Here is a 15,813-nt window from a genome sequence, read left to right as displayed (position 1 = left end):
TCGGAGACATGGTCGGCCGCCATGCAGGCGTAATCCACGCCGAGGTGGACGGCGCCCGCGACGGACCGCGAGAGGCAATTGGCCACAGCATTGTCCTTGCCCGCGACGTGCCGGATGTCCGTCGTGAATTCGGACACGGCGGAGAGGTGGCGCTGCTGACGAGCCGACCACGGCTCTGAGACCTTGGCCATGGCGAAGACCAGGGGTTTGTGGTCCACAAACGCCGTGAATGGGCGGCCCTCTAAAAGGTAGTCGGAACCGCGTAGTCGGAAGCGTCCGTGGTAAGGGCGATGGGTGCGTCGAGCGCCGGGTGCGCCAGCATGGTGGAGTTGGTGAGGGCCAGCTTAGCGCCCGTGAATGCCCCGTCCATCTCCTCGGTCCAGGCGATGTCGTGCTTGGCCGGCCTACCCCTGAGGGCCTCGTACAGGGGGCACGTGAGTTGGGCGGCGCGAGGCACGGAACCGGTGGTAGAAGTTTACCATACCCAAAAACTCTTGCAGGGCCTTGACGGAGTGGGGGCGCGGGAAACCTTTAACGGCCTCCACCTTGGTCGGCAGCGGAACGGCCCCGTGCTTCGTGATGCGGTGTCCCAGGAAGTCGACGGCAGCCACGCCAAACTGGCATTTCGCCGGGTTGATGATGAGGCCGTGCTGGCTGAGGTGCGCAAAAAGCGTGCACAAGTGAAGGAGGTACTCCGCCCGGGAAGTGCTGGCGATGAGAATGTCATCCAGGTAGAGGAACAGAAAGGTGAGATCGCGCAGCACACTGTCCATCAGCCGCTGGAAGGCCTGGGCCGCGTTCTTAAGGCCGAATGGCATTCGGAGGAACTCGAAGAGGCCAAAAGGTGTAATTGCAGCCGTCTTCGGAATGTCGGCCGGCCGGACTGGTACCTGGTGGTAGCCCCGAATAAGGTCGACCTTGGAGAAGATCACCCGCCCCGCCAAACGGGCGGAAAAGTCCTGGATATGCGGTATCGGGTACCGGTCGGGGGTGGTGGCGTCGTTGAGGCGGTGATAATCGCCGCACGGTCGCCATCCGCCACCCGGTTTGGGTACGATGTGCAGGGGCGAGGCCCACGCGCTGTTCGAGCGCCGCACAATGCCCAACCGCTCCAGCGCGTCGAATTCCGCCTTGGCCACGGCGAGTTTGGCAGGGTCGAGGCGACGAGTCCTGGCGTGGACCAGTGTTCGGAATGTGGTGTTCGACGCCGTGTTTGACGGCGACGGCCGAAAACTTCGACAGCGTGAGGGCGGGGAACTCAGCGAGGAGGCGGGTGAAGTCGTCCGTGGCCAGGAGCACGCAGGCTAGCCTGGTTGGTGCGGAGCCGCTCAACGAACAAGCGAGAGAGCTGAAGGTCTCCGCGTTGACGAGCCGACGACGTTTTACGTCAACCAAAAGTCCGTGGGCGCAAAGAAAATCCGCACCCAACAAAGCCATGGGCACGTTCGCCGTGACGAAATCCCACTTGAAACGCTGGCCCCCCGAAGCAGAGTGCGACGTTGCGTGAACCGAAGGTGCAGATAGAGGAGCCGTTTGCGGCGACAAAAGCGGGGCCGCAAAGCACGGCCTGCTTGTCCTGCCCCGAGGCGGGTATAACGCTCACCTGCGCTCCCGTATCGCACAGGAAACGCCGCCCGGACGCGGTGTCTGTGATGAACAAAAGTTTGCCGGAATGGCCGACGCTCATGGCAGGAAGCGAGCGCCGGCCTGGTCGTTTCCCGACCCGCCGAAAGTGCACGGTGGGCGACACGTTCTGGCCTTCTGCCCGAACCTGGCATGGTAGTAACACACGGTCCGCCCCGGTGGTGGCTGCGGCGCCGGTCGTGGCGAGTGCGGCCGACGGGTTATGGCGGCCGCGGCTGCAAGGGGCGCTGAATCGGCCGGTGGCAGCGCCGGTCGTAGTGGGGGCGTTGCCTCGGCCGGGCCAGGTTTCCAGGCGGCCGCACCGAAGTACCGCCCGGCCGAGAAAAAATTGTCGGCTTCCTTAGCCAGGGCGCAAGGGTCCTCGATTGCCGAGTTAGCCAAAGCTAAGCGTACCTGCCCGGGTAGCTGTCGGAGAAACAGCTCGCGAAAGAGGAAATCTGGGCAGTGTTCGCCGAGCAGGGAGAGCATGTGGTCCATGCGCTCGGATGGTCGAGCCTCCCCGATCTCAGGCAGATCAAGCAGCTGTCGCGCGCGTTCGGCCTCAGTGAGGTCAAACGTACCGAGGAGTAGGCATTTGAGTGCGCCGTACTTGTCGTCGGCCGGCGGGCTCGGTAGAAGGCTCAAGACCCGGGAGGCGGTGGCGGCATTTAGCGCGGAGACCACGTAGTGGAAGCGAGTCTCGTCCGCGATGATGCGCCGCAGAGCGAACTGGGACTCCGCTTGGGCAAACCAGACGGCCACGTGCAATTCCCAGAAGCCAGGGAGCTTCAAAGCAACGGTCGACTCCATTACCGTGTTCGTAAAAGGGGTCACCAATGTGGAGCTGTGCTCTCACGTCGAACTCCAACAATATGGACGCGACAACGAGCTGATTTTCACTGAGCTGTTTATTCCGAGCTCGGCACGAATAAACTGAATAAGGCTACGCCGAGCGGCACTATATCTTTCACAAACAAACAGTAAGCCACGCCTCTCAACGGGGCGTGGTATGCAACCCGAGTGACCGCCCGCTGATTACGTCACCGGCCGGTACAAGAAAATTGTGTCCGGTAACCGCTACACCCCAAAACATTACTCGTGCATGAGACGATATTTTGGGTGGGTAATCCTGCGATCTCCAGGAGTAAAATAGGCTATTTAGTTTTTCCAATTTCAGCTTTATTCTCCAGTATTCTCAGGTTTGGACTCCCTCATAACATTCATGTTCGCATAACGTTGATTGTGACGATGTTTTAATTGTGACGATGTTGTTTTCCCGGGTGCCGCACAAACGGCTGCACCGATCGCTGCACGGCTGCACCGATCGGACTCGGTGACCTCGGACAAAGACCTTTTATAAGGACACGGGTTGAATCCCTGCCTGAGAAAATTCCAACCCCCTCCCCGCTATCACGGCCGTCTCTCCAACTCACAATCCCACGAGATATGCAGAAAGGACGACCCAAAACCAATATAAACATCATTCGTACAGTCACGTGAAAAAGTAAGTACACCCCATGTAAAGTTTTGACTTTTTCAACATATTTCGACATACAGCTTTTTGATTTTCATTTCAACAATATTGATTGATAAAGGTGATATAATATAACAAATATCATGAAACATTTACATTTTGTAGTCCATTGTATAATTTAAATAAACATAAATGCAAATTTCGCATGTGGAAAAAGTAAGTACACCCTTGACTCTAATAGGTGGTATTGCCCCCTTTGGCAGAAACAACCTCAAGTAGGCGTTTCTTATAACTGTCTACCAGTCTCTGACATCAATTTTTGCCCACTCCTCCATGCAGAATTCTTTCAGCTGTGCGATGTTTGAGGGGTTTCTTGCATGCACAGCTCGTTTCAAATCCCCCCACAACATTTCGTTGGGATTTAGATCCGGGCTTTGACTTGGCCATTCCAGACCCCTCCATTTCTTTCTTTTCAGCCATTCCTTGGTGGATTTACTGGTATGTTTAGGGTCATTGTCATGTTGCAAGGTTCACCTTCGGTTGAGCTTCAACTTTCCGACAGATGGCCTCATATTATCCTCAAGCACCCTCTGGTACAATGAAGAATTCATAGTGGATTATATGATGGTGAGCTGCCCAGGCCCTGATGCAGCAAAGCTGCCCCAAACCATAATATTTCCACCACCATGCTTTACAGTTGGTATCAGGTTCTTGTGGTCAAATGCTGTCTTTGGTTTTCGCCAAACATGTCTTCTGGTACTGTGGCCAAATAGCTCTACCTTTGACTCATCTGTCCAGAGCACATTGTTCCAGAAGTGCTGGTCTTTGCCTAGGTGTTCATTGACAAGCTTTAGTGTTGCCCTGATGTTCTTTCTGGACAGCAAAGGTTTCCTCCTGGCACACCAACCATGTCGATCAAATTTGTGCAGCCTCTTTCTAATGGTAGACCTCGTGCAGTTTGGCATCAACAGTGGCAAGAGCTACCTGTAGGTCCCGTGATGACATTCCGGGGTTGTTAGAGACTTCTTTCAGCATCTTGCGGTCTGCTCTCGGGCTGAACTTGCTTGGGCGGCCTGGCCTGAACAAGTTGACAGTTGTTTGGAATCTTCTCCACTTGTAGATGATCTTCCGGACAGTCGAATGATTGATTTCAAATTGTTTGTAGATCCTTTTTTATCCCTTCCCAGACTCGTAGGCATCTATAACCTTCTTTATGAAGGCCTCAGAGAGCTCTTTTGATCTAGGCATGGTGACGCCGCACACTTCAACAACAAAGAGCAAACCAAGCGAAATGTCTGAGGTTCAAATAAGACAAGTTCCTCCAAGATCCTCTGACGATGTTCTCAGCATTTACACCTGAGCTGGTGCACCTGATTCTAATTTTAGGTATTTGAAGTAGTGATAAATGTAGGGGTGCACTTCGTTTTTCCACATGCGAAATTTGCATTTATGTTTATTTAAATTATACAATGGACTACAAAATGTAAATGTTTCATGATATTTGTTATATTATATCACCTTTATCTATCAATATTGTTGAAATGAAAATCAAAAAGCTGTATGTTGAAATATGTTGAAAAAGTCAAAACTTTACATGGGGTGTACCGTACTTACTTTTTCACGTGACTGTATATAAACATCAACAACAACAAACAACAACATGCATTTTAAGGCCATGTTCCCTGCTAGAGCAGGGGTTAGCCTTGCGGTCCCCATGACAATCTTCTCCATTTTGCCCTATTTTCTGCATCTCTCCTTGTTAACCCCCTTGCCCGCATTTCTTCTTCCACCATCTTTAGCCAAGTCTTTCTCGGTCTTCCCCGTCCTCTACTTCCTTCTACATTAACTTCCATCACTCTTCTCAACCAGTCACTTTCATCCTTCCTCAATACATGACCAAACCATCTCAACCTGTTCCTCTTCACAGCATCAATCACAGGCAATATTCCCATCATCTTTCGCAATTCATCATTTGTCTTCCTCTCTCTCAACGATACTCCGCACATCCATCGAACCATTCGCATTTCCACCCTTTCCAGCCTTCGTTGCTGCTCTACGTTCATTACCCATGCCTCGCTCCCATAAATCATAACACGTCTCACACATGCAGCATACACCTTTCCCTTCAGCTTCAGCGACACTCTCCTCCTCATCAGCACGCCACTCAGTTCCCGAAACTTCTTCCATGCACATCTCACTCGAGCAACCGTTGCCGAGTCTGATCCACCTTCTCCATTCAGCATGTCTCCGAGGTAGCAAAATGTTTTCACACCTTATAATAATAATAATTCATTTATTTTGTATAGCGCTTTTCCAGAAGCCCAAAGGCGCTTTGACAGAGTGGCAAACATAATGCATAACAATACATGAAAACAACAATTTCAAAAAAGACAAGAATCAATAGGGAAATATTTAAAGCAAAAGAAGGGAGAAGGAGAAGAGATAGTCAGGGGTTAAATGCTGTGGGTTGAATGTTGAATGCAGTGTTGAACAGGTGGGTCTTTAGTGATGTTTTGAATGTGGTGAGTGAGGAGGAGTCTCTGATGGTGTGAGGTAGTGAGTTCCAGAGGGTGGGCGCAGCGATGGAGAAGGCCCTGTCCCCCCAGGATCTGAATTTGGTCCGGATGGAGGGGGTCAGGAGGTTTGTACCAGCAGAGCGGAGGTTGCGGGTGGGAGTGTGTCTGGAGAGGAGGTCAGCCAGGTAGGATGGGGCCAGGTTATGGAGGGCTTTGTATGTCAAGAGGAGGATTTTGTACTGGATTCTCTGGGGGATGGGGAGCCAGTGAAGCTTGTAAAGGACGGGGGTGATGTGGTCACGGGTCCGGGAATGGGTGAGTAGACGGGCAGCGGAGTTCTGAATGTATTGGAGTTTATTGGTGATTTTTGAGGGTGAACCATAGAGGAGGCTATTGCAGTAGTCCAGACGGGAGGTGATGAAGGCGTGGATGAGGGTTTCTGCAGCCGTGGAGGAGAGGGATGAGCGGAGACGGGCAATGTTTTTCAGGTGAAAGAAGGCTGACTTTGTGATCTGTTTAGTGTATTTGTCGAAGGAAAGGGTTTGGTCAAAGATGACGCCAAGATTCCGGATGTGAGGGGAGGTGGATACTGGGATACCGTCGATGTTGAGGGCAAAGTTATGGGTGGATTTTGTGAGCGTTTTTGGGCCAATGATGATTATTTCAGATTTATCACAGTTAAGCTTGAGGAAGTTGATTTGAAGCCAGGATTTTATTTCAGTGATGCAGTTTGTCAGGATAGAGTGGGTGTCAGTGGAGACGAACTTGGTGGAGATGAAAAGCTGGATGTCATCGGCGAAGCAGTGGAATTGGAGACCATGACGGCGGATTAAGTGACCGAGCGGGGACAGGTAAAGGATGAAGAGGAGGGGGCCAAGAACTGAACCTTGGGGGACACCTTGGGGGAGGGGAGCAGTGGGGGATTTGCAGTTATTGATGGAGATGAACTGGCATCTGTCATAGAGGTATGATTTAATCCAAGAGAGGGCAGTGTCGGTAACGTTAAAGGTGGATTCAAGTCGGGTGAGGAGGATAGTGTGATCGATGGTGTCAAAGGCAGCGCTGAGGTCGAGGAGGACGAGAATGTTGAGGTTGCCAGCGTCAGAGGAGAGGAGAAGGTCGTTGGTGATTTTGAGGAGAGCAGTTTCAGTACTGTGGTTGGACCGGAATCCGGATTGGAATGTTTCATACAGGTTATTGGCAGAGAGATGATGTTTGAGTTGAGTGGCTACAGCGCGTTCCAAAACTTTTGACAGAAAGGGTAGGTTGGAGATGGGTCTGAAGTTGTTTAGGGTGTCAGGGTTTAGACCAGGTTTTTTTTAGAATGGGGGTAACAGCAGCAATTTTGAGGGAAGGTGGGACGATGCCTGTAGACAGGGAGGAGTTTATTGTTGCAATGATAAGTGGAGAGAGAGCAGGGAGGGAGGCTTTGACAAAGCTGGAGGGGATGGGGTCAAGAGTGCAGGTGGCAGTTTTCATTCCTATGAGGAGTTCAGAGAGGTCAGTAGGGGAGATTGGGGAGAACCGAGACAGGGGATGGCAGGACAAGGGGGGGCAGGTGGTTGGAGGGGGATGGAGGGGGTCCAGCTTCCAGCTTCCTTCCAGCTTCACGCCGTCTTCAAGATCCAACTCAACATTTCCTCCATCTGCAGCTCCCTCTGTGCACACCTTACATTTGAATGTAGCTGCCACACTGGTTAATGACCCTCTCAGACCACTACATTTTTGATGAACCCACTCAGCACACATTGTACATTGAATGGAGTTCACTCTGACACCCTTCCTACACACAGCACACGGCCACTTCCCAGTTCTTTCCACCCCACCACATGCTTTACCACTTGCCATCACCTTTGTCTTTCCGATATTCACCTTCAGACCTTTTGTCTCCATACATTCCTTCCACTTGTTCATCTTTTCCTTCAGTCCATCCATACTTTCCGCAATCAACACCAGATCATCTGCATACAACAACTCCCACGGTAAACCCTCCTTTACGGTCTGAGCCAGCACCTCCATCACAGCTACAAATAGTAGTGGACTTAGTACCGACCCCTGATGCACTCCCACCTTCACCTCAAACTCACCACTGTTCCCGTCCTTCGTCCTTACAGCTGTGCGTGCTCTTTTGTACATTGCCATCACTACTCTGATCAACCATTCCTCCACTCCTAACTTCCTCAATGCCCATGTCAATACTTTGCGTGGAACCCTATCGAATGCTTTCTCCAGATCAACAAACCCAAAAAACAACTTCTTCCTCTTATCCATGTACTTCTCCTGCAACTGCCTCACAATGAAAAGCGCATCTGTCGTTCCTCTTCCTGGCATAAATCCAAACTGCATTTCGTCGATCTTCACTTTCTTCCTTATCCTCCTCTCCAACACCCTTTCCAATACCTTCATTCCATGCTCCAATAACTTTGGATGTATATAAACATCATTAAAAGTAAATAATGACCTCGGCCAAAGTTCAAACGACATTCAAAAAATGTAAACAATGGAATAATATTTAGCGATATGAACAGTGATGTGGCTTTTATTGAAATTCTACAAATACCGTTTAGATTTTCATGATTTTGCGTGTGATATGATTTAACGGATGTTTATATAAATCGTTTAAAATAAAAAAAAACCTTCAGTTTCAGATATTTTGCCTTTTCAATTGGGCCTCACAATTGAAGTCCTGCCCATAGGGCGGGTACCGTTGCTAGTATATATAATGCAAATTCAAAGCTCTGTCTGTCTGCCCCACCCTGAAACACCGAAACGCTCCTCGGAGAAAAAAAAAAAAATGAAGTAAAAGTTGCTTCAAATAAATCCAAACCTATGGGAAAATCATAATTTTTACAATCAAACCAAAATTTGAAACTGGGTGGTGTAAAATGCAACAGAATATCGGAATACTGCTTTAAACGCTCGCGATTTTATATAATTTTTTTAATTATTTGCTGTTCGGAGATATGCCACTATATATTTGCTGTGAAGTAATATGATTTTGGAATTTGACAATACTCTATAGTATAGTCTATACAGTGTGTCTGTGTATAGTCTATCTATACAGTTCAGGGATGGCTTATGCTGTCTGTCTGTTCCCTCCTGAAACACGGAAATGATTGTCGGAGACAATAAATTATGTAAAAGTTGCTAAGTTCCATACTTATGGGAAAATTTTAATTATTAAGTAAAGGTTGCTTCAAATTAATGCAAACCTTTGAGAAATTTATAATACTGCCTCAATTTGATGAACGCAAAGTGGAAGTAACACCATGTGTTGGATGGCAGAATGGTGTTTGGACCACGTGACTCAACGTTCTGCTGCATTCAAAATAGTCAATTAAACACTTGTATGAAGACTGTCAAGCTTTGTTATGATCGCGTTATAGGCCTTTGTAAAGGAATGGACCTGCCTTCAGGGAGGCATCTGATATAAAGTGCATTTGTAATCAATCTGAACTATATAATATAACCACCACGATCGATGCATTATATTAGCACATAAGCAATGAACATATTTTTGCTTCAAACGCTGCGCAGGTTAATGTTTTGGAATGATACAAGCAGCTGGCGGTTTCCCACTATTTGCTCTTTAAAAACTCGACAGGAACCAGACCAGGAGGTGGAAGGTCTGGGATGGGGGTTGGGGATCTGGGAGCACGTGGTGATAGTTTGGGAGGGGAAGAATGGTCGGGGAGGGGTTGGAAGGTCTGGGAAGGGGTGGATGAGGGTGTTGGGGTGGATGTGTGTTTGGGGGTCTGGGAGCACAGGGTGACGGTCAAGGTCAGGAGGTTGAGGGCAAGAAGAATAAATTTCAATTAGGGCGAGTACAAAAAGCATCCTTGTTTTTTTTTTTTTTTTTTTTCTACCTTGGTATTTTACCACGAGATTTCAGCTCGTAAACAATTAAAGTAAATAGAAGTTGGCTTTACTACAAGGTATTGTGCTGTGTCGAAGCAGACAACACTTGTAAGATGTGGCCCCACCTTTCTGTAATGTGTCAACCTCCACCATTCCTCCCCTATTAATCCTTTAAATCAGCCAAACACACACACACACACCAACAACAACAAGATGGCGGCCACGAGGGAGGCAGCATGACTTTTCAGTCATGCCCGCCTCCCTCTCGCCTGGGATGAAGAGGACCTGGAACTGTGTCGAATGAAGCAGTTTTGAAGACAGTCACGACTGACCTGAGAATGGCAGCTTTTATGGGACGAGATGGTGGTCGGTCTCCTGCCGTTTGACGTGCATTTGGGCGGCCTGGCCTTGGAGCTTCGTGGGACTTGTGGCCCCGTGGCGTCCGGTGGGAAGGCCCGAGCTGTGATGTACCTCCTGTAGAATTTGTCCATTGAGGATGTGAGAGAACGAAGTGAGATCAAGGATTCTTCCCATATGTAGCGGCTTTGGTGGGGTAGAGGGCCATGGTGCCTGGGGTCACATGGATCACCTGAGACAATTGTGGCTTGCTGTGGTTCACCGACCTCATCATGCTGAGAAAGAAAATCCAGGATTTGGTGACTCCCTTTTTACCAACATGCCTGTAGGGAACTGAGCTCCTTGAGATCCACTAACACGCCAAATACAACAGCTTTGTGCGCGGCTTTGGTGGGGAAGTGGGTGGCCACCATGGTTTGGAGGGTTTTGCCGACTCGAACCCGGCGAGAACACACATGCGCGCACATAGATGGGGGCCTGAGATTTGGCGGATCCGAGTGGGAGGGTTTTTTCATATCTTGAGATTGAGCAGAGTCGGATATAGATTTGGCAGAACCGAGTGGGAGGGGGAGCCTGAGAAAGATAAGGACTCGTGGCGGTGATACACACACACACACACACACACACACACACACACACACACACACACACACACACACACACACACACACACACACACACACACACACACACTCCCTTATAGATTGCACATGCATACACAATAATACATCACCATTCCCTTATAGATTGCACATGCATACACACTACACAAACACATACCATATGCAACATAACGGATTCAGAATCGAGATAACAGCTGAGAATCAGAGTCTATTCTCGCATGTGAAGAACCGACCAAGTCTACGTGTGGTGCTTATTATTTTGGTGGGATTTTTTTTTTTTTTTTTAACTTTAAAAGATCGGTCTTCATCAATATCTTTTCTTATCTCTGCATTGATAAACACTATACAGATGGTCAATATGAAATGGTCAATATTCTAATGAGAAAAACAGTTAAGATGTGTCAAAAAAAACATTTTCTCCAGATCTCGATAAAAGGTGCACACACTTGGACTTGGGGCAGTTATTTCATGCCTTGGGATTGAGCAGAGTCGGATATAGCCATACTGCCTGTCCAGACCCATCATATCTACAGTGGGGAAAAACGGGTACAAGATGATGTATCAGAGATTCGTGAAATAAATGGAGTCTTTGACATCCAAAGTCAATAAAAAGATTTTAAGTTTAAGGGTGTCATTAACATTCATAATTTGCTTCAGTTGGTTTTGGAATCACCAACATCAGCCATGTTCATACGGGTAGCATATGTAGTATATATGGGTGATGCAAGGATTTTGGATCATTTACTCTGCAGAACTAATATCAGACTAAACCTGGCACGCTTGCTTTGTTTTACTAATTATACTTTACTCGTCCGTGATTGAAAACCAAATTGAATCCATAATTCTGCAATATCACTTGCTTCAACTTGCGCTTCCTTGCTTACATTTTTAAAATTTATTTAAACCAATGTCGGTGTTAATTTTATTAAATTATATTGCCATAAACACTTGTCATCCTTTCCCATAATCCACTAGGAGCAACGGTACACCCCTTGATGGACCCTTTAGGGGTACCCCATGTGGCAAGATACCCCTTTCCACCTGGTCTTCCTCCATCTGTTCTGGCCCCTCCTTCGGAGCAGGAACTGCTCAGGCACTCGTTGTTTGGTAATCTACAATCTTTTCATATTCCATCTTAAACTCTCCCTTCCTTTTTTCTTTCTTACTTTTTGCACCACATGCTCTAATCCTGCGGCTTTTCATACCTCTTTCCCGGAGCCATCTGGAACTCTTTCTATCAGCAAACTTGTCATGTTTTTCTCTCTTATTTATTATTCTCCATCTCTTTTTTTTAATTTTGGAATTCTGGTGGTGCTCTGGTATTGCGGAATGGTGATTCCTCAACTTATTCATCCGTGACTTGAATTTTGTTTCCTTTTCCCACTCAGGTCCGTACAGGGACCTCCCACCGCTGAATGTACCCCACATGTCCGCCTCGCACCAGCTTCAGGCTGTGCATGCCCAGTCAGCCGAAATGCAACGCCTTGCCTTGGAGCATGCCCCATGGTTCCATGCTCACGCTCTTGGGGTAGGACACGCTCCGGGCCTACACGGACATCCACCGCCCGGGCCTCCTACCGCACCTCCAGGCCAAACGCCACTTTCAGCCACACAAGAAGAGTATTACAGGTGAAGAGTTGTGGGGATTCGGGGAAGTCAGAAAATATTCCTTGGAAACGTGCAAGTTGTGGTTGGAGTTTCTTTTGACACTCTGATGTGCTCTTTCCTTTCTGTCTGTCAACCTTAGCCGGCTTAAGAAGGAGTCTGACAAGGCGCTGTGATGGAGCCATATTGTCCCCTTGCGACGTTTCTCCTGTAGCTACAGCTGTGAATGAAAAGGGGCTTGGGGTGGAGGGGAAGGGGGGGGGGGGGGGGGGAGTTATGTGAAGTTGTGCAGGTGCAAGCTGCAGCGTTGAAGTTGTACCTGGTACACCTGTGGGGTTTGTGTGAGTGTGTATAGTGTAAATAGATCGCCGAGGGTAGTGCTTATTAATGCATTCAAAATAATTGTTTGTTTGGCTCTGCACAGACAAAATGACCCACACCCTGTCCGAGAGATGGAACGTTGGGTTTTATTTTGCTCATCTGGTTCAAGATGATAGCGTAACACTAAAACAAGTTATGTATACCTTGTAATATTACTTTTAGTGTTTGCACAGAGATAGCCAAGTTTTTATGTATAGATTTGTTTTTCAACGAGGCCACGGTGTGTGTACATTGACTGCGCACAGTGTTGATGTTACTCATCGTTTCACTAAGTCCTTATGCTTGATGGTGTCCTTTTTATTTTTTTAAACTGACATGCTTTGGAAAAACCATGTTTGAGAAGACGTTAACGACGGAAAAAATGTAAAAAAGAATAAAACCATTCTCTACTTGGAGGGAGGTTTTGCAATTATTTGTTTGCTTCTGCCAAACAATTTTTTTTTTTTTTTTTTTTTGGACCCAACGTGTGACTTGTTCATCACCCATCCCCACCCGTTCCTGACCTTCTATAGGCAACCTCTGAAGAAGCCCCTTTGCTCACCGCCATGACACTTTACTTACCATTTTCAAAGCGCTCTTCTTCCTCTGCTATTTCTTCTCCTTCTGAGTACCTTCTTTTCCTCGTTGCATCTCTTTCATCTATTTTTTTCGTAATTTGTTTTGGCTTTTCTCACACTTTTCCCTGTCTGGACTTGTAAACTTGTCTATCCCATGCCCACCAACAAGTCTCGTCATTTCACATGCGTCGTGTCGTCCGGGTTACCCGGGCCTTGGTAGTAACGCCTGCACATGACTCCTGTGATGCCACCAAAGTCGCGGGCGACAAAGTCTCTGTCACCATGCTTTTTCTTCAGGCATCAGCCCACTTCCTCTGCTTTCTTCCAAAAACTATTCTTTATGCCTCTCCCCATCATGCTCAGCTCCCAGCTCTTCTTCATCTTGTTACATTGGGTAGTTGTATCATTGTGATTGTATATAGCCTCAGAAAATGCAACGCCCATAATGATCCCATCTCTTACTCTCCCCAGTTCTTTCCTCCAACGTTTCCATTTTTCATCACCTGCACATCCTGCGGTAAATCAAGCACTCGCGATAACTTTCTGTATAGTCCGATTGGATTTTGACAGGGCGGATGTCACTCCTGTGTGGTTTAACCCCTTGTGAAGCATAGCATCGCGGTATTTTGCCATGACTACAGCTTGACAGATCGCGTGTGGCCCTTTGAGGAAATGATCCTCAAAATAAAACCTTATCTCCAAAAACTTTGAATTGTTTCTTTTTTTAATTTTAACATGCTAAGATTTTGGAGGTTGTTGTACATTAATCGCACATACTGTTGTTCCATGCATGGCGTTGCTGGACAGCAAGTGGACAATTTGACAGTACATGGGATATGAAGCCTCATGAATTATGGGTTCGGATGGGAATGCCATACATTCAAGGCCAATATTTGACGATGTACCAAGTAAAGCGGCAACAGCAGTTTTTAGTGAAAATTGTGGTCAGAGATGGGTTAGAGTAGAACAATGTTTGATTTCGGAGCAGGAATAGCATGTTCATTCATGTGTGCTTCCATAAATCGAAATTGTCATGCAACTCGCTCATCCTTTATATTATTCCGCTATTGTTCAATTTTGGAGGGGATAAGGAGGCCATACCACCCTGAATGCCTACGACCTACGACCACCTACGCCTACGACCTACGTATTTGCCTACGACCATACCACCCTGAATACGCCCGATCTCGTCCGATAAGGAGGGTATTTTTTTAACCAAATTAACTTGGACCATATTTAGCACATGTTAAAAACCGTTTAAATGTACTGGCTGTTGCATTACCTAGTATGGGCTCTTCTCTCTTGATAAACGAGGGTTCTTACTGGGTCCTCAAATGCAATATGGTGTTGCCAGGGTAACGTGGGTCTTCATGGGCAGGACTACAGTGACTTCAACTGCAGTAAGTGACAAGTTAAGGTGCCGGCACCTGATGGCCAACCCTTCACAATCCACACTGTGCCTGTGAGATCGTTAACGTCCACTAAGTAATGCTAGCAGATGGCACGGCCAGCTTAACTTCCCTTCCAAATAGAGGCTTGCACATCAGTGCGTCCTGCCTGAAATAAGGCACGAGGTTGAAAGTTTATAGTCGTTTTGTAATTCGAATTCACATTAAATACCGGGTCATCCAACCGCTTCGCTGGAAACTGAAGGAATAACTGAACCACCGGGTTTACTTTGATCGGGTTTAAGACTTAAAGGTCCTTGAGCGTTATTTGATGAAGTGGGAACAATGTGAGAGAGAAACCCAAGGGCAATACCCCTGGGTGCTCACCTGGTAGAATAAAGCAGTATACGACACTGACCAATGGTATTTTAAACAGTATCACGGTATTTTAAATCAATCTCAATGGTTGCTAGAAGACAGGGCAGCATGTTGAATCATACTAACGTAATCATAAGACTTTAAATAAACAAAAAAATACCTATTTGGGGGGGGGGGGGGCAAACCCAACCCCCATATTCCTCCCTAGACCACGATTTTTTTTTTCATGCCTTGAACAAACATAGGTACATCACGAGTGGTGAAAGTTGATCAATGCCTTGAACACCACGAGTGGTCAATGCCTTGAAGAACACCCCTCCCACAACACCCCCCCCCCCCCCCCAAAAAGTAGATATTTGCTCTCTCCAAAACTACACACGCAATTCTGATGAAACTGGACCACAACCTTGAAACTACACACGTAGTATACTGCTTTATTCTACCAGGTGAGTAGCCGTTGATGGATCACAGGTGATGAAGGTTGTGCTCAAGTTTCATTTAAATTGTGTGTGTAGTTTCAGAGAAAAGAGCAAATACATACTTTGGGGGCAACCCCCCGGTAGACCCCTTTAGACCCCGATTTTTTTTTATAATGCCGGGAACAAACGGTGGTTCATCATGGGTGATGAATGGAATGGTGTGGTCAAGTTTCATTGGAATTGTATGTGTAGTTTCAGAGGAAAAAAGCAAATTCCTATTTTGGGTGTCAAACCTGGATCCTCTTTGACCCCGGTAGGCCCCCTTAAACTCCAATTTTTTTTTTTTTTTTTAATGCCTTGAACAAACTTGAGTCGCACCCAAATATCATTTGTGCCAAGTTTCGTCACAATCCCATCAGCTGTTTCGGAGAAGTTGCAAGTGTTTACAGACGGACGGACGACGCACCATCGTCTAGGCTCACCGCATCTACGTTACAGGTGAGCTAAAAACGTACATATTGCCCTGGATTTATTTGCCAAACACGAGTGTGTGAAGTAGATATTAGGCCACGCCTCTTACCCCAAAACAATTGTTAGGGGCGTGGCATAGCACGTACATTAAACGCCCCCTTTA

General features: G+C 47.5%; 2 protein-coding genes across 2 annotated transcripts in view; one reads left to right on the top strand and one right to left on the bottom strand.

The window, feature by feature from the left end:
- LOC144892943 (uncharacterized) overlaps nucleotides 1–15,813 on the bottom strand; it is a 246,928-nt gene that overhangs the window by 54,491 nt on the left and 176,624 nt on the right. The gene's annotated exons all lie outside the window — the stretch shown is intronic.
- On the top strand, nucleotides 11,333–13,699 carry LOC144892938 (atrophin-1-like). Its single transcript, XM_078781699.1, has 3 exons — nucleotides 11,333–11,558; nucleotides 11,840–12,080; nucleotides 12,199–13,699. The coding sequence occupies exons 1-3, from the start codon at nucleotides 11,447–11,449 to the stop codon at nucleotides 12,230–12,232; spliced, it is 387 nt and encodes a 128-aa protein (XP_078637825.1). The 5' UTR covers nucleotides 11,333–11,446; the 3' UTR covers nucleotides 12,233–13,699.

Source organism: Myxine glutinosa, chromosome 7 (assembly GCF_964187855.1).
Source record: "Myxine glutinosa chromosome 7, kmMyxGlut1.1, whole genome shotgun sequence".
Classification (NCBI taxonomy): Eukaryota; Metazoa; Chordata; class Myxini; order Myxiniformes; family Myxinidae; genus Myxine; species Myxine glutinosa.
The sequence above is the reverse complement of the archived record's forward strand: the minus strand, read 5'-3'. Positions and strand labels throughout refer to the sequence as shown.

Bases quoted from the DNA above. Each gene is read 5' to 3' on its own strand.
- LOC144892938 (XM_078781699.1), top strand. From the start codon at position 11,447: ATGGACCCTTTAGGGGTACCCCATGTGGCAAGATACCCCTTTCCACCT. The intron at 11,559-11,839 runs GTAATCTACAAT...TTTCCCACTCAG, and splicing joins GCTCAGGCACTCGTTGTTTG to GTCCGTACAGGGACCTCCCA. The intron at 12,081-12,198 runs GTGAAGAGTTGT...TGTCAACCTTAG, and splicing joins ACACAAGAAGAGTATTACAG to CCGGCTTAAGAAGGAGTCTG.